The following is a 20,276-nucleotide window of genomic DNA, read 5'->3' on the forward strand; positions in this document are numbered from 1 at the left end:
TAGAGGGTTAGTGCAGCCTCGATGAGTTGCAGGGATTCTATGGATTGATTAATAAGGTAAACAAAAGGTGGAGGAAAGCTGGTAGGTGAAACTAGTTTCTAGACAGGCAGTAAATTATTTGGATTTTGTTCTTAGGATGTCTCTAATGTTGTGTGTGTGCTTTTTTAAACTGCATGAATACTGGGTGAGGTTTACAGAAACTGGGAGATGGTGCATTGGACTCTGTTGTTCTTTGCACAATTATCAAACACATTGGGTGGGTTCTCCATCCTGCGGCATAGGGATCACGAATCGGGATTGGGCGGAGAATTAGACGTCATCTGAAAATCGATGTCGGTGCCAGGCACCCAATGGAACGCCATGCTCTGGCACATCGATGGCGTTGTGTATGTGTTCCATGCCTCGCGCCATTGGGCATGCAAATCGTACAGTAACGGCCGTTAGCATATCAGTAACGGGCTCGACCCGGTAGTCTCCAGCCTCCCGTGATGCTCTGCCTCCGCCAGGCAGAATTGATGTTGACGCGGTTCACTTTTGGTATATATTGTTTAAATTTAGAGTACCCAATTCATTTTTTTCCCCCAATTGGGGCAGCACGGTGGCGCAGTACGTTAGTGCTGCAGCCTCACGGCGCCCCAGGTTCGATCCCGGCTCTGGGTCACTGTCCGTGTGGAGTTTGTACATTCTCCCCGTATTTGCGTGGGTTTCGACCCCACAACCCAAAGATGTGCAGGATAGGTGGATTGGCCACGCTAAATTGCCCCTTAATTGGAAAAAATTAATTGGGTACTCTAAATTTATTTATTTTTAAACTTTTTTTTCCCAATTAAGGGACAATTTAGTGTGGTCAATCATCTACCCTGCACACCTTTGGGTTGTGGGGGTGAGACCCACGCAGACACGGGGAGAACGTGCAAACTCCACACGGAGTTGTTCTGGGTTGCTGCCTGACTGCACATGGTCAAAATTTAGAGGAAACTTTAGTGGGGGGTGCGGATAGTCCCGTATAAACTTATAACTCCCCAAAATACAATATACAATAACATAAACAAACAAAAGGAAACAAAACATCCTCTGGCAACATACAACAACCATAACCTCCGACCACTACAGATGCAACTCCTCCATCTCACACCAACTCTTAGCCCTCTCCCAGTTAATGGTTCCCTATGAAGTCATTAGCCTCTTCTGGCATTTTGAAATAGTACTCCCGGCCTTCAAATGTGACCCACAGTTTTGCTGGGTACAGCACCCCAAATCGGATCTGCCTTCGGTACAACACCGCCTTGGGCAGCAAGGTGACGTAATGGTTAGCACTGCTGCCTACAGCGCTGAAGACGCGGGTTCGATCTTGGCCCTGGGTCACTGTTCCTGTGGAGTTTGCACATTCTCCCCGTGTCTGTGTGGGTCTTACCTCCACAACCCAAAGATGCGCAGGGTAGGTGGATAGGCCACACTAAATTGCCCCTTAATTGGAAAAAATAGGTAAACACCGCCTTTGCCCCGTTAAATCCTGCACGCCTCTTTGCCAGCTCCGCACCAATATCCTGATATATTCGGACACAGTTCCCCCCCCCATTCGCAGTCTCGCTTCTCCCTGGCCCATGGCAAGATCTTTTCCTTCTCCATGAATTTGTGCGTCCGCACAATCATCCCCCGCAGCAGCTCCCCCATTCGGCCTCTGGCTTAAGGACCTGTGGGCCTTGTCCACCTCTGGGGCCTTGTCTAACACTCCCTGCTCCACCAGCCAGGCCAATATCCTTGACCCATATTTTCTGGCACTTGTTCCTTCCACACCTTCTAGAAGCCCTACAATCCGTATCTTCTGCTGCCTGGACCTGTTTCCTTGCTCCTCCACCTTCACAGTCAGCGACTTGCATAGGTCCTCTAGGACCCCCACCTCCACCTCCAGGGACATGATCCTGTCGCTCTGGTCAGACACCACTGTCTCCGCCTCTCGTATCTTCGCCCCTTGTGCCTCAAGGCACTTCTCCAATCAGTCCATCGACCCTTGCAGAGGTTCTACTGCTTCCTCGATGGCCTTCGACCAGTCCCCATGCATCGTCTTCCTCTGCTGCCGAAATTCATCTTTGATGAAGGCCAAGGTAACAGTGTAGCTGTGAAAACCAGGGATGCTCAAGGACCCAGAATCGGAAGAGTGGGAGATCTGGGGATTGCAGTCAATGTCCCTCTCTATTTTTTTTGTTGTGGTGAGTGGCCTGTTCATTTCAATGCGCGGTAGCATTAAAGAGGACAAGTAATTAGCAACCTGCACATGGGCAAAACTTAGAGGAAACTTTAGTTGCAGAGCTGGAGGAAACTACAGAGGTAGGAAGGTAAGACTTAGTTTCTCACTAGACAGTGTATTGATCGTAGAATCTACAGTGCAGAAGGAGGCCATTCGGCCCATCGAGGTTGCACTGGCCCTTGGAAAGAGCACCCTACTCAAGCCCACACCTCCACCCTAACCTTGGAACCCAGTAACCCCACCCAACCCTTTTGGACACTAATGGCAATTTCGCATGGCCAATCCACCTAACCTGTGGGAGGAAACTGGAGCACCCGGAGGAAACCCACGCAGACACGGAGAGAACGTGCAGACTCCGCACAGACAGTGACCAAAGCTGGGAATCGAACCTGGGACCCTTGAGCTGTGAAGCAACTGTGATAACCACTGTGCTACCCTGCCACCCATTGTATCCTTGAGCCATTAGGCTTTGAAACTGAATCTCATATTTAAGTAATGCTAGAACCATCACTGCCTTTACACAACACTAATATTGATACACCAAGACTGGGTCTGTAAGGGGGAATAATTATTCATAATATATCAATAATCGGGACCTTTTAAGTAGTTGAAGAAGGGTCTTTAAAATGATGAAAGATGCAGGTAGTTCAATTGGCAGGTTAGTCAACTTGGAGATCACAGGAGAAGGGGACATAAGAATTAAACTGACAAGCCTGAAGCAAAACAGAGATCAAAAACTTTTTTTTTCCCACAGTGTAATTGATATGTGGAACAGGCCCCTAGCAAGCTTTGTCAATGTTGCTTCAGTAAAATTATATTTTTCTCACTCCTTCTTTTCTCTGATTTTCTCATACTTGTCCTTATTCATGCTTGAGTTTCAGTTCCACAGACATCAGCAACCCATTGAGAGCCCACCCCAGTGGCTTTTTTTTAATGTAAAAATATGTTTCTGTGTTTTGAATTTGTAGCCACACAGTAGAGTTGTCAGAACATCAGGCGAGGAGAGGAGGCGCTGGGACTCCAGATTTCAAAAGGCTGCAGACAGTAGGATTTGACTAACAGTTGATAACAGTATTGAGAGGATGACTGAGGTTCAGTAATTCTTTAACTATTTGAAGAAGAGCAGAGAATTATCCTGGTGTGCTGCGCAACACGCTTCCCTCGATTAGCATCTCCAAAAGTAAATGATCTAGTCATTCATCACATTTGTTCATCATGGGAACCTGCTGAGTGTAAATTTGGCCAAATTGCCCAGAAACCACAAATAATAATTCATTGGATGGGAAGCATTCGAGATTATGCCCTGAGGACATGCTACATAAAGACAATATTTATTTTTCGAAGAAGAAGATTAACTGTGACTCGTTATTCATGATTTCTCCAGAGTTTCTGGGATAGAATTGTCTTGCTGGAAGTAACCCAGAGGCTCACAGGGATAAAGGAGTCAGTTAAATCTGAATACAGGGACAGATTGCTTCATTACCTAATGACTCCAGCAAAGCTGTAACTTGGAAAATTCATCTTCACTGATTCAATTTGGAGACATTCAGTGAAGAAAAGCACATGCCAAGTAAATGGTGTATCACCCTGGGAGATGTTTAATAAATGGCTGTATTTTATTCATATCAATAGTGAATGAGAAATGAAAAACCATGTGCATTCTTCTCATATATAATTCAATTACTTTTTTAATGTGAAAATTTGGCTTTACACCAAGTATTTAAAGGTCTATCGTGATGTGGGCATAGAGGTCCTGTGGTGCAGTGGGTAGCATCCCTGCCTCTGAGCCAGAAACGCCCAGCTCGAGTCGCACCCAGGACTTGATGGTCAAGGAAGGTTGAGTGTCAACCTGCAAAATCCCTCCACATGCATCAATGGCTGGTGGGAGAGACGGGCAGCACGGTGACGCAGTGGTTAGCACTGCTGCTTCACAGCGCCAAGGTCCCAGGTTCGATCCAGGCCCCGGGTCACTGTCCGTGTGGGGTTTCCTCATTCTCCCCGTGTTTGCATGGATTTTACCCCCACAACCCAAAGAAATAGCAGGGTAAATTGGTCACGCTAAATTGCCCCTTAATTGGAAAAAACGAATTGGGTATTCTAAATTTATATTTAAAAAAATAGCAGGAGAGACTCCTGGTCAGCCATGTTTAATGTGGAGGGGAGCCTCATCAAGGTATAAGCCTCTGGGGACAGACTAGCGACCTGTTCCAGGAATAACTAGCTAGGGAAACAGACAAAAATCTGCCTTAGTGCACCACTAGGTGCGGGAAGGGAATTTAAATGGAATCCTCATGTAGGCCCTTATTAGGAAGTGGTTTAAAAGGGTTGACATAGAAAAATTATTCTCACATGTGTGGAGGACCAAAACCACCCTAAGATAGCCAACATTAAATCCAGTCGGTAATTCAGGAGAAACGTGTTTACCCAGAAAGTGATAAGTATGTGGAACTTGCTACTACAAGGGGTTATTGGGGCAAATAGCATAAATTCATTTCAGGCAAAGCTACTTAAGCACATGAGGAGAAAAGAATAAATAATAAGGTTTGATGGTTGGAGGAGGTTTATGTGAAGTATAAATGACTGCAAAGGCTAGTTGAGTGGACTGGCCTGCTTCTGTGCTGTAAAATTCTGCTAACGTTATTGAAAAAATAACCAGCTACTGGTCTGTGTGCATGTACCATCCGTAGAGAGAGAAACAGAATGAATTGTTCAGGTCGATAACCTTTCGTCAGAAATGGAGCATGTGGGTGGCATGTGGCGCAGTGGTTAGCACTGGGACTGCGGCGCTGAGGCCCGGGTTCGAATCCCGGCCCTGGGTCACTGTCCGTGTGGAGTTTGCACATTCTCCCCATGTCTGCATGGGTTTCACCCCCACAACCCAAAGATGTGCAGGGTAGGTGGATTGGCCATGCTAAATTGCCCCTTAATTGGAAAAAAGTGAATTGGATACTCTAAATTGACAAAAAAAAGAAATGGAGCATGTTAGATATGTTAATACTTTTAAGTTTGAATAGATTTCATAGTTTAAAGAGTTTCAAGCATGTAAAAAGGCAATGATAGGAGAAGAAAAGGTGGGTGGTAATGGGACTGGTAAAAGAAACAAAAGATGGGTCTACACTAGAGGAGGTGTAAACAGTAGCAGCAGAATCATCACTAATAGCTTAAAATATAGGGTGGTGGCAGAATGTAGAATAGATTCTGAATATAGATTTACATAGAATTGACAGTGCAGAAGGAGGCCATTCAGCCCACCAAGTCTGCACCGGCCCGTGGAAAGAGCACCTTACTTAACCCCACACCTCCACCCTACCCCCGAAACCTAGTAATCCCACCTAACCATTTTGGACATTAAGGGCAATTTAGCATGGCCAATCCACCTAATCTGCACATTTTTGGACTGCGGGAGGAAACCGGAGCACCCGGAGGAAACCCACGCAGACACGGGGAGAACGTGCAGACTCCGCACAGACAGTGACCCAAGCCAGGAATCAAACCTGGGACCCTGGTGCAGTGAAGCAGCAGTGCTAACCACTGTGCTACCATGCTGGCCAAAGATGTGCAGGTTAGATGGATTGATCACGCTAAATTGCCCCTTAATTGAAAAAATGAATTGGGTACATTAAATTAAAAAAAATAATTCTTCTAAACTTGAGAGAGTACAGGCCAAAACAGTTCAATCTTTCTTCATACGATAAACCCGCCATCTCTGGAATCAACCCAGTGAACCTCCTCTGAACTGCCACTACATCTTTCCCCAAATAAGGGGGCCAAAACTGTGCACAATACTCCAGGTGCAGTCTCGCCATTACCTTGTATAGTTGCAACACTTTCTTACCTTTATACTCAATTCCTTTAGCTATAAATGCCAACATTCCATTTGCTTTCTTTATCATCTGCTGTACCTGCATGCTCGTTTTCTGTACGTGATGAACGAGGCCTCCTAGATCTCTCTGCAAAAGAGCACCTCAAAGTGTCTCCCCACTCAGATAATAAGTTGCCTTCCCAGTTTTCTGGCCAAACTTCATGACCTCATACATATCCACCTTAAACTCCATCTGCCACATTTTGGCCCACTCTCCTAACCATCTATATCCATTTGTAAGGTTCTTATTTCCTTATTGCAACTTACTGTCCCACCTACTTTTGTGTTGTCTGCAAATTTCACGACAGAACCTTCTATCTCTATATCCAAGTCATTGATATAGATTGTAAATAGCTCGGGCCCAAGGACTGAGCCTTGTAGCACCCCTCTAGTTACATCTTGCCAAACAGAAAATAACCCATTTATCCCGACTCTCTGTCTTCTGTCCGTCAGCCAGTCTTCTATCCAAGTTAATAAATTGCCCCTAATCCCCTGTGATCTCACCTTGTGAATTAACCTTCTGTGTGGCACCTGATCAAACGCCTTCCGGAAGTCCAGATATACTACATCTATAGGATTCCCATTATCCACTTTGCCTATTATATCTTTGAAGAACTCCAGCAAATTAGTCAATGGGATTTGCACTTCATAAAACCATGCTAACTCTGATGGATAGCGTTTTGACTTTCCAAATGTCCTGATATTATTTCCCAACAACAGATGTTAAACTAACTGGTCTGTAATTTCCCACATTCTGCCTCCCTTCCTTTTTGAATAAGGGCATTACATTAGCATTTTTCCAATCCACTAGAACCTTTCTCGTGTCCAGGGAATTCTGAAATATTATAACCAATGGATCCACTGTCTCCGCGACCACTTCCTTCAACACCGTAGGATGTAGGCCAACAGCCCCGAGGGACTTGTCTGCCCTCAATCCCAATAGTTTGTTGAGTGCCGTTTCCATATTGATGTTGATTCCCCACTACTAATTTTCCGGTTTCATCTTCCAAGGGATCAACATTCACTTTAGCAACTCTCTTCCCTTTTATGGACTTGTAGCAGCTTTTGCCATCCTTTTTGATATTTTGCGCGAGTTTTCTTTCGTAATTGACCTTAGCTCTTTTTAATACTTTTTTTTAGTATGCCTTTGTTTATATTTGAAAGTTTCCCAATCTTCCAGCCTGCCACTGGCCTTTGCAATATGACGTACCTTAGTTTTTGTCTTTATATTGTCCTTGACCTCCTTGTGTAGTCATGGATGTTTTTTCCCCTCTTACCATCTTTCTTCCTCACTGGGATATATTTTATTTGCGAGGAATTGAGTATCTCCTTAAACAATTGCCACTGCTCCTCAGCTGTCCTAACTTTTAGCCTTCCTGCCCAGTCTATATGGGCCAAATCTGTCCTCATGCCAATGTAATTTCCTTTAATTCCAGAACTCAAGTGTGGGACTCCACTTTCTCACCCTGAAACTGAATTTTGAATTCCACCATACTATGGTCCCTACTCCCTAGAGGATCCTTAACTATGAACTCATTAATTAATCCCTCCTCATTACTCAATACCAATCGAGGGTAGCCTCCTCCCTGGTTGCTTCCCCAACATACTGTCTCAAGAAACAATCTTGAATGCATTCAATGAACTCTGCCTCCAGGCTATCCTTGCCAATTTAATGATTCCAGTCTATGTGCATATTATTATCACCCATTATTATTGCCGTAGCTTTCTTACAAACCTGCAGTATTTCCTGGTTTATACTGTGCCCCATTGCAGAACTATTGTTTGGGGATCTATAGATTACTCCTACCAAGGACTTTTTCCCTTTGCTATTTCTTAGTCCACATCTTGATCTCCAGTGCTTAAGTCATTCCTAATTACAGAACTGATCCCTTTCCTCACCAGCAGGGCTGGTGGGAAGGACACACCAGTCTCTTGTACCAGGACATTGGAATGGACTGGGCAGAATTTAATGGGCCAAAACCGCACTGTTTAAAAGCAAGGTGCGGTTCGGCATGCTGTAACCAGCTAGACTATGGGTCACAAACTGGGGCAAAGAATACTATTTTGATATACTGGAGGAAGCAAACGAGTTTGTCTTAATGCGGACTTTCACGATCCAGGGTGGAAAGGGGTAGCAGTACTTGGGTACATGGAGGGGGAGGGAGGATTCAGACGGGATGGATACAAAATAATCCGTTTCCAGGGGGAGCCAGTACACCAGCGAGCAAGGTGGTGCATGAGAGTAAGAAGAGGGTGGGCCACAACCCATTTCCTGGGAGGGAAGGAGCACCTGATAGGAGGGGGGGTGAGAGCAACAAACCAGGGAGGACAGGGAGCGAGAGTCAAGGGAACGGAGGGGGGAGGCAAGGGCGGGGGTGCAGGGAAAGGGAAGGGGGGATTGCATGGACAGAAGAGCTGATGGAGGGGCTGGGGGATGGGAAGGGGGAGGGGAGAGGGGGAAGTGTAGAATGCTGGTTACAACAGGTCGCACATGGAGATGGCTGGAAAGAGGAAGGAGGCATCTTATCATAGAATTTATAGTGCAGAAGGAGTCCATTCGGCCCATCGAGTCTGCACCGGCTCTTGGAAAGAGCACTCTACCCAAGGTCAACACCTCCACCCTATCCCCATAACCCAGTAACACCACCCAACACTAAGGGCAATTTAGAATGGCCAATCCACCTAACCTGCACATCTTTGGACTGTGGGAGGAAACCGGAGCACCCGGAGGAAACCCACGCACACACGGGGAGGGTGTGCAGACTCCGCACAGACAGTGACCCAAGCCGGAATCGAACCTGGGACCCTGGAGCTGTGAAGCAATGGTGCTATCCACAATGCTACCGTGCTGCCCATCTTGGATGGCCCATGAACAAAGGGAAACCCTGGCGTGCAGGGGAACGTCCACGAAGTAAGTATGGCTGATCCTACAGCAGGGGGCACAGAAACCCCATCAGAATAATTACCTGGAATGTGAGGGATCTCAACAGAACCGTGAAAAGATCCAGAGTTCCACCAATCTTAAGAACTTAAGGGTCGACATAGTCTTTTTACAGTAGACACATTTAAGAGCGAGGGACCGATTAAAAGTAAGGAAAAACTGGGTGGGACAGAAATTCCAGGGGTGTTTTGACAGAAGGGGGATGGCCATACTGTTTAACAAAGAGTAGCATTTACAGTGACAAACACGGCGATAGAGCCAGGGGGACCGTACATTATGGTTAGTGGGATCCTAGAAGGGGCCCTAGTGGTACTTGAGAATATAAATGCCCCAAACTGGGACAACGCAGAGTTCGTCAACAAAAATAGCAGAAATCCCCGACCTAAAAAAAACAGACAAATCCAGCCCTAGAACGGAAGCCAAATAAGGAATGGCAAGAGAGTTAACCACTTTCATTGAGCAGGTGGGGTGCGTGAACCAGTGAAGATTCAGAAGGAGTTCTCCTTCTTCTCCAATGTGCACAAAGTGTAATCCCACATAGAATTCTTCGTAGTGAGGAAGTCGGAGCTTCCAGGGGCAGTAGGGGCAGAATACTCCGTGATAGTAATTTTGGATCATGCTCCACACTAAATGGATGTGAGGTTGGAGATGGACTGGGCCCAGCGCCTCCCATGGAGGCTGGACACAGCTCTCCACGCCAACAAGGTGTTTTAATGAAAAAATGTCACAAGCCTTGGACGGGTGTGTAATCTGCAACCAAAATGGAAATGTTTGACCCACCATGCTCTGGGAGGCTCTGAAAGCGGTGATCGGGGGGAAACAATAGCGTATAGGGCTCCTAGAGACAGGAAGGAAAGGATGGCTAGGCAGTGGCAGATCGATCCCATATTGGAAGTGGATTGGCAGTTCTCTGCAGCCCTGGCCAAGGAACCACCGGCGCGGAGGAAAAAGCTATCGGAGCATCCAGAGCTCTTTGTGGGGCGAGGAGCCGACGCCCTGGCATTTGCCTCCTCGATTACCCGGCAGAGACAACTGCCTGGATGGAGGATGGCAGCGCCAGCCGGGGCCTCAGACTGGCTCTCCGACCAAGCGGAGTTTCAAAAACTAGAGGGAGAAAAAATTCAGGGGATCAGAGGAAGGGTTCCCGCACGTGTGGAAACAATTCACCAGCCTGCCTCTTTGGAGATCTGTTCGTGACCAGCAGCTATGGGGGGAGTGAGCAGGGTTGGAGGGGGGGAGGGGGGGGGGGGAGCGGAAAGGGGAGCGGGAGAAACAACCCAGAGAAAGGAAGTAGGGGACGGGTACAGGGGGGATGTTAGATGGTGGGGAGGGGGGTGCAGGAGGAAGGAACACCCACGCCCACAGCAAGGAGAAGGCAAAACCTACACAGCATACCAAAGGGCACGGGTGCCCAACACAGCAATGCTGCCTTACAAAGAGCATAACCGCCATGCCAGAGCTCATCTCCTGTTTAGCTCCATCCTGGGATGCAGTACTCAGTGGGTATCTGCCACCTCAGGCTACACATGGGCATCTCGGACCATATCTACACTCCACTGGTCGCTGCAATGTAAATAGACCACTTGTCTCTTTTGCTCTCTGTTTTTGTTTGATAAACACTAATCCCTGTAAAAGAGTTTAAAAGAGTTATGATTAATGCAACTGTACAATTGCACTGTATGATGATAAGATTTACCTGTCATAAATGAAAAACTCCAGGCAGCACGGTGGCGCAGTGGGTTACCCCTGCTGCCTCACGGCGCTGAGGTCCTGGGTTCAATCCCGGCTCTGGGCCACTGTCCGTATGGAGTTTGCACATTCTCCCCATGTTTGTGTGGGTTTCGCCCCCACAACCCAAAGATGTGCAGGGTAGGTGGATTGGCCATGCTAAATTGCCCCTTAATTGAAAAAAAATGAATTGGGTACTGTAAATTTATTTTTTTTAAATGAAAAACTCCAATAAAAACTTTACAAAAAAGATTCTATTTGTTTTGAAAACCTCAGTTATTGTCCAACTTGCATATTTATATCAGCTGTAACCACACTTTGAAAAGTGCGCTCCATGTAATTTAAAACACACAGAATATTAGCAAAGAAAATGCCCAGTATTTGTGGACGTTGCTCCTGAGTCTGTCAAATGGCCTTTGCCATTTTTTTCACATTTGAAAGATGTGAACTGACTGTGTGAGCTCGCCAGCTCAGCATTGTGTTGGTGTGTATACCCATGTCCTGCAACCTAATCACTCCCAATACATTGAATTCTCCCTTCAGAATAAATGCTACCTCAATATTGTATTGCCCCAAATCTCACTCTGCAGTTCATCTAACGTTAAAACTTAATCCTAGATCTAACCTTAACTGTAACACTAAATATTAAATCCAATTCTAATAGAGAACCTCATCCTTACTCAATCCTTCATCGTGATCCCGGTGATCTTCCCTTAACTGTAAACTTAAACCAATATCTAACCTTTATTGGAAACCTTGCTCTGAATCTAACACAAGGACCTTATATTCTGAATAAAATAAGCACCTCGTCAGTGCTTGCTTATATTGGTGCAGTTGTGTAATTACAACTCTTAACTTTCTCAGAAAGGTGTGTTTGTGTGCACAAGCGCATGCCTGTGTGGATAAATGCATCCTTGTGTGTTATGCGGTTCCTGTGCATCAGTGAGCAGCCCACGACAAACACACAGGGACATTGCTACATGCAATCACATTTGCCCCTGTGCACGTTTTCTAAAGCTGTCTGCTCCTCTTGGTTTCAGAGTAGCCAATGTGCTGGCGGTGCCTGCAAAATAAGTGAATGCAAGTTGGCCCATAAAGTACAACCTCAGGCTGAAGGGGAGAAGGTTGGAGGGACACAATGGCACACTGAATGGGGAGAAAAAAACTAAACTACTTCATGCCAGCAAAAAAATAGGTTGGCCACCGAAAACAACGATCACTTTAAAGCAATGAGTGAATACACATATAGCCAGACTCTTGCTCTCTTGTGAATTTTTCTGTAAAGTTTGTCTCACATCCTGTTCTAGTTATTTCTTCTCCTGGAGTAAATCACATCTGAAAATTCTGGCACGAATTAAAGAACGAGAAAATAACTTTGACAAATTTCCCAACTCAGCCCCAGCTGCTTTCAAAACTGTGTACATGCTATTCATGCTCAAACCCCGTGCCCACTAGCGAATTAATAAAAATGTTAATATTTGCATCTATTTCAGTGCTAAATATAAAACACGCCCAAATATTTTTTTTAAAGGCAGAGGTGTAATGGGGATTTTGTAATTATATGGGGGTTTTTTTCAGAATAATTTCTGATAGGGGCTCCCCCGTGACTCAATGTGCTTATCCAGTCAGTAGTTGAAGGAACAAGTTCCCAAATAAATCAGTACTCCATTTGTCTCAGGGAAATGGTATAGGGAGTACTAAATTATGCCTATTATCATTGCTCAGCAAACCTTTTTTTTAAAATTTAGAGTGCCCAATTATTATTTTTTTCCAATTAAGGGGCAATTTAGTGTGGTCAATCCACCTGCCCTGCACATTTTTGGGTTGTGGGGGTGAAACCCACGCAAACACGGGGAGAATGTGCAAACACCACATGGACAGTGACCCAGGGCCGGGATTCGAACCCGGGTCCTCAGAGCTGTAGGCAGCAATGCTAACCACTGTGCCACCTTGCTGCCCCTCAGCAAACGTCAGGTGAAGGAGAATCATTTGACAGTGATGCTGATGCCGTCGAATAACCTGACATTGAAATATCTGAAGGTGAGCTATTATGCAGAGGAGGTGGAAGGAAGACAAGAAACTAGAATAAAAGGGGGAAAAAATTTGCTGACTTGCTTTTGTGTGCAATTTGATTTGGTACTCTTATAGAGCCGGGAGCCCTGATTTACATGGGTAGGGCATGAAATAACTGGCATTCCATTGTGCAAATCCTTTGTAATCTGAGAGCTGGAGTAGTGCACTTTTGCCATATGCTTTATTCAATCGAAATAAATGCAACAGCTGAGGTAGCTGAGCATTCCAGAAAATCTCATATTCTTGCAACAATCAGTAATTGCTCTTCTGCAGAATGTTAAGTTGAATAAATAGCTGCTTTCTACGAAAATACATTCTCTAAAGGTCAGGCATACTCAGATTGGAGTAAACTCCAAACTATTATTTGAGCAGTTTCAACTTTCATTTCTGTTATTATTTCTGTGGAATTACTGAAACGCCCACATTTCTCAGATAACCTCCTGACTCATTACATTTTAAAGAATCTCTTTTTAACAATTTATTTTCTGTGTGAAAGGTGATGTCTGTTTTTACTATTATTATGAGAAACCCAAAGGATTTGTGCAAGTCGTGAGGGAATTATTTAGCTTCTGCGTTAAAGCTCCTTTTACGTTTTTCTCCTCTCATCTCCTGAAGTTTTAAAAATAAATTTACAGTACCCAATTTTTCTTTTTCCAAAAAAGGGGCAATTTAGCATGTACAATTCACCTACCGTGCACATCTTTGGGTTGTGGGGGTGAGACCCACGCAGACACAGGGGAATGTGCAAACTCCACATGGACAGTGACCCGGGGCCAGGATTGAACCTGGGACCTTGGCACCATGAGGCAGCTGTGCTAACCACTGCACCACCGAGCCGCCCTTCATCGCCTGATGTTTCTGTACATGGAAGGGTACAGGTGGGTTCATGGACGTCACTGATCTCTCCAGTTCCTCGCCCAGTTTAATCTCTCTAAATGTGTGATCTTGGACACACATGTGGGTTAAAATATGAGTTTGACAAGCTGGATCATAGATCATAGAATTTACAGTGCAGAAGGAGGCCATTCAGCCCATTGCATCTGCACTGGCTCTTGGATAGAGCACCCCACTTAAGCCCACACCTCCACCCTAGCCCCGTAACCCAGTAACCCCACCTAACCTTTTTGGACACTAAGGGGCAATTTAGCATGACCAAACAACCTAACCTGCACATCTTTGGACTGTGGGACTGTGGGAGGAAACCGGAACACCCGGAGGAAACCCATGCAGACACGGGGAGAAAGTGCAAACTCCACACAGACAGGCTGTTTATGGGAGCTTACTGTGCGCATCTGGCTGCCATGTTTCCTATACTACAGAAGTCACTACACTTGGAAAGTACTTTGCAAGCTGTAAAGGGCATTGGAGAATCTTGAACTCATGAAAGATGTTTCAGAAATGCATGTCTGTCTTTCTTCCTTGTTCCTGATCCACCTTTCACTCAATGTCTAGACATGCACATTTCAGCAGGCAACAGTAGGCAGCACACAAGGATATGAAACTTTTGTTGACCTGTCTAAAAAGACACATGTAAGATAGCTTATCAGACCAGAGTGGACCTTTAAAGTACGCTTGAACACTGGCTAGACTGTGGCAATCAGTGAATAATGAGGTAATAAACTGACCTATTCAGACAAACATCTAACAAGCTGTAATCCTGTCATTTCTCTGAAGAGCTGTCTCTCAATAGCAGACACAGTGATCAGTGTCACTCAAATAGAACTGTTAATCAGCTCCACAAATTGCAGATGCCTGGTCCAATCATAGAATTCCAATTGGGAAACCATCCATTGCATAGAATTCCTGTTCAAACATATGTTTAAGAGCCTTTAATACTGGTCGCCCTTTTAAGTCAGATTCTGTGAATGGAGCATTTATGATGCTCCTCTTGCAAGTTAAGTTGCTAAATCTGGTCTCTATGGGCCAGCAGCAAGCAACATCATTGACCCAGAGCCTCCTTAATCCAAATAGCTCAGTTACTGCTTCCATGATTCAACAGCCTCGCTATCAGGGATTACACATGAGTGCCGCTTGCTTCAGAGTTAGATTACTGTTGATTCAAATCCTACACCCAAGACTTGAGCACAAAAATCTAGGCTGACTGTATAGTGCGCTTTGTATAGTGCGCAGTGGTCTTTCACAGAGGGACAGTTTAACTAAGGTTGGTTTGCTATCTTAGGTGGATGTAAAAGAGTCCACAATTTGAAGGAAAGCAGAGGAGATGCTGGGGAAATTCTTTCCCTCGCTGGAGAAGCCAGAATCAGGTTTTACAATCTTAGATTAAGGGGTCAACTTGAGATATTGAGAGGTTTTAGCTGTGAATCTTCAGGATTGTCTGCCCAGGAGTTGTGAAAGCTCAGTTGTTGAGTGTATTCAAAACATAGATCAATAAATTTTAGGATATTAAGGGAATCAAGAAATATGAGGATAATGCAGGAACATAGAGTAATGGTAGAAGATCAATTATGATCATATTGAATGACCCAGTGGGCTCAAAAGGCTGACTGGCTTAATTCTGCTCCTATTTCTTATGTTCTTATGATGCATCTCCGACAGATTTGCAATGTTTATAGGGGGGGGAGGGGGCTTCTCCCACCCAAAAGAATCAATGAAATGAAAATCGCTTATTGTCACAAGTAGGCTTCAATGAAGTTACTGTGACAAGCCCCTAGTCGCCACATTCCTGCGCCTGTTATGGGAATTGAACCGTGCTGCTGATCTGCCTTAGTCTGTTTTCAAAGCCAGTGATTTAGCCCTGTGCTAAACAGCACCTGCAAGTGGACTGGATTTACAGGTCAATGACCAATTCAACTGGCTGCACACCATGCAATCCTAAAGCCATCTTTGGTTGTTAGTTTTCTGCAAGTAGCAGATGGTGACTATCCCTAGGATCGTTGTATATAATAAAGAAGGTAAGCTCCACTTTACATGGCACTGAGCCCGGAGGCTTTGCTGGCCCTGAGCATCAAGGTCACGGGGCTGGAAAATAATTTTCCACTGATCCTCCCAACTGGGACTGGCAGCTAAAGTAAAAAGGGAATTAGACACTTGCAGGGGTCTCAACCCTAATAGACTTTTGTCTGGGCAAATAGAAATATCAAATACCAAGTGTCATAAAATGTCTTTTGATCACTGTGCCAGATTAAAGGTAATTTAACACAATGACGGTATAGACCAATCTTAAGGATGGGCTATTCTATAGCTAGCGGGTTTGACACTAGACTGAACCCTGCTTGTAGCAATTCGGAGGCAGCATAGCCAACATCTGCTAGTGGCACTTCATTGCTCTCCAGCCAAATGATGGTTAAGTTAGAATTTGGGTTAATGACCAATGGAAATCTGTTGCCATTAAAAGTTACATTTAAAAAAGTGACTCTACATTTAATGTGTTGCAATTTGTGCTGTGGAGCCAGACTAGTATTATGAACACCTCCCTGAGCTGGCCTTATGCCAACTTTGCTAAGGTTCCCAAATACCATTACAAGTTCATTAACTTCAAAACCAAAATACACCATATAGAGCTTTAGCTTCACATCGACAAGTGTGTTTTACGAGGGAACATGGATGAAATTATTCAAGCCTTATAGTTCTGCCTTAATTAAAATTTTGATTCTAACCTACAGCACCAAGAGCAACTCATTGTCACATAAAAATCCATGACCCTCAGGATAAGCAAGCTGTTTCCATTTCCTTCAAGTGACAGGCCACAAAACGGCTATGAAGCCAGGGTCACCCTGGTCAGGTTTGTCTTTATAGTGGTCTTTAACTGGAATTAAAATGGATCTACAAAACTGGGACATTGCAGTAAGGTGTGATTCTGTACAGTTCAATTTTTGATTTATTTTTGCACTGCTTTGAACTGGGGGCTTCCTCCACCTCCAAAGGCGCAGGCATGGTGCCTGAGCTGATATTGTTGTATGATGTCTGTGCCCTGATATTGTTGTCAATTAAAATTCTGTGAAACCTCTGTAGGCAAAGGCAAAGATCAGATGGTGGAGTTTAGGGCAGAACGGTAGCACAAGTGGATAGCATTGTGGCTTCACAGCGTCAGGGTCCCAGGTTCGATTCCCCGCTGGGTCACTGTCTGTGTGAAGTCTGCACATTCTCCCCGTGTCTGCATGGGTTTCCTCCGGGTGCTCCGGTTTTCTCCCACAGTCCAAAGACGTGCAGGTTAGGTGGATTGGCCATGATAAATTGCCCTTCGTGACCAAAAAAGGTTAGGAGGGTTGTTGGGTTACGGCGATAGGGTGGAAGTGAGGGCTTAAGTGGGTCAGTGCAGACTTGAATAGCCGAGTGGCCTCTTTCTGCACTGTATGTTCTATGTAAACAATTAAAGCAAGCGTGTAATTTAAAAGCAGGCAGTCCAATTCAGAACCAGGCAGGTACCATTCTGACTAATTGGTTTGGCTTTGCAATGTGTTGCTTGCTGGTAGAACTTATGTCAACCACTGAAAAGGTCATTATTTCACCCTCCACCCCATGGATGTCAAGATAACACAAGTCAGACCAATGTATATATTTTTTAAAATTAAGGTATTTATTGTAAATATTGTAAATATAATTTGCAATGGAAACACGTTATTACATATATATCGGAAAAGACAAACAAAGATCACTCAGCTTTAACAAGACACTGAATGAAAAAAAAAATGACATTTAATAACAAGAATTTAGAATTAAATTGCACAATGCCATAACATTCTTCACAGAAATTCCAGCATCGAAGCTAAATGCAACAGTTCACTCCTCAACAGCTACGAATGAAACAGTAACTGGTGGGGGTTGGAGGGGGGAAATGACTTCCGTTCAGAAATTCAAACAGCTCCAAATGCAGTCACGCACACAGTTTCCTCCTCCAGCCTGCTTTTCATGATGTGAAACTCCCATCAGTCACAGAGAGGCAAGGCTGGCCATCCGCTGTTTAAAAAAAACCACATCAATTCCTGCCAGTCAGGGTTACAAGCTCCACTTTGCATCCTTTCTTCCGCTCTCTGCTGCATCAGAGTCCAGTCTATTGTTTTTAAAAAAATCTCTCTATATATATTTTTTTTAAATGTCCTGCTTCGAAATATCTCGCTTATTTCGTTTCCAAATCTCTTCTCCATCTCCTCCTCCTCTGCATCCGCCTTCTGGGCTCTGGGAGCGGCTGCAATCCACTTGCTGCCCTTTAAACCAGCCTCCGCCTGGCATGCCGCCTTCTTTACCTTTACTGTTTAAAAAAAAACAAAAATGCCTCTGCAAACATGATTTTTCTTCTTCTCATCCATCCGCATCTTCTATTTTTGTTTTCAAAAAAACCCCGGCATACATTTTTTTCTCTTTATTCAATCGAAGACGCTCTTCAGCTTGCTCGTCCCTGTTCAGCGTTCTTGCAGGGAGACGGTAGGGACCCACTGATTCTTGTTCCTGCTTTCCTCGCAATAGCTTCCGACTTCCTCCAGCGCCTCACATTTCCAAACGTCGCTGTGAGAGTTCTGGAAATAGAAATTAGAAAAAAAACCATGGTTGAGAATCGCGTCAGCAACAGCAGCGCGTCAATTCCCGTCAGTTTCAGCCCCTTTCGCTTTACGACGAATTGCAACATCTTAACCCGTTAAGCACCGCGATCGGCTGGAGAGCATCGCCCAATTTGAAAGGGGAGCCAATTTCTTTCGGGAAAATGCATGGACAGATTTCACGTGCATTAATACGCATGTGGCAATATATTAGTAGTCTGCACTAGAATTTTATTTTTTAAATAGTGCGGTACTTGGAAAAAGCAGCTATTCTTACCGTGACAAGCATGCAGTGCATGTCCCGGGGTTCGGCAGTCTCGTCCCCAGTCTCCAGAAGCTCTTCCAGGCGCTTAACTCCTCGCAGGCGGACGATATTAATGTCGTTCTCACAGCAGAAAGCCTGGATCAGGGTGAAATGTATCTGCAGGGCGATGTCGCCTTCGTCCTCCTCATCGGCCGCCAGGAGACACAGAACTACACTGTCTGGGTCACTGCACGGGACAAGAATAGAAGGGGCCGATTAGAGTTGGTATGCAAAACAAATTGCAATTCAACGCGATCTGAAAATCAGTTATGATAAAATAGCAAATTGCATTGAAAACATTTGCAGGTTTAAAAATCCATGTGTGCAATACTTACACATTCATTAGTTTCGCGGACTCGTAAACTCCAACTGTTAAATAGCCCTGCTGTTGAGCCGCCACCAACAAGTCTTCTAAAGCTTGATCAATAGGCTGCATCCTGAACAGGAAAAAAAGATATATATTTAAAAACTATTCCGCTTCAAAAACAAATCGACTGCAAGCTAACTAGCCAATTTGTATATAATCTACGCGTGATCCTTGTCACGACATATGTTAAAACCAACAGCACTATAAAACTAATAATCTGGCAGCTTACTTTTTGCTAGTGTTGTCAGTTCCAGAGATATCTTCCAGAGTCATGTTGCAGTAATTAAATCCAAGGTAAAAGAGCCCGCGAGTTCCAGACTAAAGTGATAACACTTTTTGTAGCTTTCTGCCGCTGATTGTAACAATCCCTCAAGGTTGCAGATCCGCTTTCATACAATATCTTCTCCAATTCTCTGGTTCGTTGTGCGGCTCCAGAGCGGAGCTCGCTGCCTTTTAAAGGTTACATACACCACCCACTGGCTCATCTGCATAGTGCGCTTGCGATTGGCTGTGCCGACCGGTAATTAATATTAAACATGCTCCACCACATGGGAGCTCAGAACCAGATGTCATGTGTTTTTTTCCCCTTTATGTAGTTCTGGGAATTTCCTTTATTCTGTCTTATTTTTCTTTCTCGCTTTCTCGGTGACTCAGTTTCGCGTGCTACAAGGGATTATGAAGCTGCAAGTCGTGTCCGTGTTGGAATGAAATGAACCCTCAAGAATAAAACCGCATAGCGCAATGCAAAATTATATTATGATCATGTTGACTTGCCCAGTAAGTTCCCTCATCACCAGGGCGTTGATGTTGTTTGTTGAACATATAGATCCCTATTTATTCTCCACTTAGTGCAATGCAAAGCAAAATTATATATTTTTTTGCATTTAAGTTTTGAGCTAAAAGCGCATTGTCTGGAAACTTACAATTGAGGAAACACTTGAAACTGCCCTCAAATTGCTCCAAATGAATTGTGAACACTTGCCGGGAAAAAAGTTACGGAATTATAATCGGTTTTAGATATTTGTAACATTTTGCATGTTTTGTTTGGTTGTATTTTATTGAGTGAGACTGGAATCTGAAGTTCCGCTTTGTACACCAGACTTGCAAGTTCGGAGTGTGGATTGTAGGTGAAACTAAATATTAAATTTTGCGTAACGGCTGTTGCCGACTGTCCCGGTTGGAGCGGAATGAGCCAGGAAATGCAAAGCACTTTGCTGTTCTGAATTGCAAAACATAACTAAATGTACTTTACTTCTTA

General features: G+C 44.6%; 1 protein-coding gene across 1 annotated transcript; it reads right to left on the bottom strand.

Moving 5' to 3' along the window:
• Positions 1-17,796: 17,796 nt before the first annotated feature.
• On the bottom strand, positions 17,797-19,429 carry LOC140394967 (growth arrest and DNA damage-inducible protein GADD45 beta-like). Its single transcript, XM_072482226.1, has 4 exons — positions 19,248-19,429; positions 18,987-19,088; positions 18,625-18,838; positions 17,797-18,326 (listed from the first exon to the last, which is right to left on the bottom strand). Exons 1-4 carry the CDS (start codon positions 19,289-19,291, stop codon positions 18,213-18,215), a joined length of 474 nt encoding a protein of 157 aa, XP_072338327.1. The 5' UTR covers positions 19,292-19,429; the 3' UTR covers positions 17,797-18,212.
• Positions 19,430-20,276: the final 847 nt, after the last annotated feature.

The sequence above is a fragment of the Scyliorhinus torazame genome, chromosome 18 (assembly GCF_047496885.1).
Source record: "Scyliorhinus torazame isolate Kashiwa2021f chromosome 18, sScyTor2.1, whole genome shotgun sequence".
NCBI classification, from domain to species: Eukaryota; Metazoa; Chordata; class Chondrichthyes; order Carcharhiniformes; family Scyliorhinidae; genus Scyliorhinus; species Scyliorhinus torazame.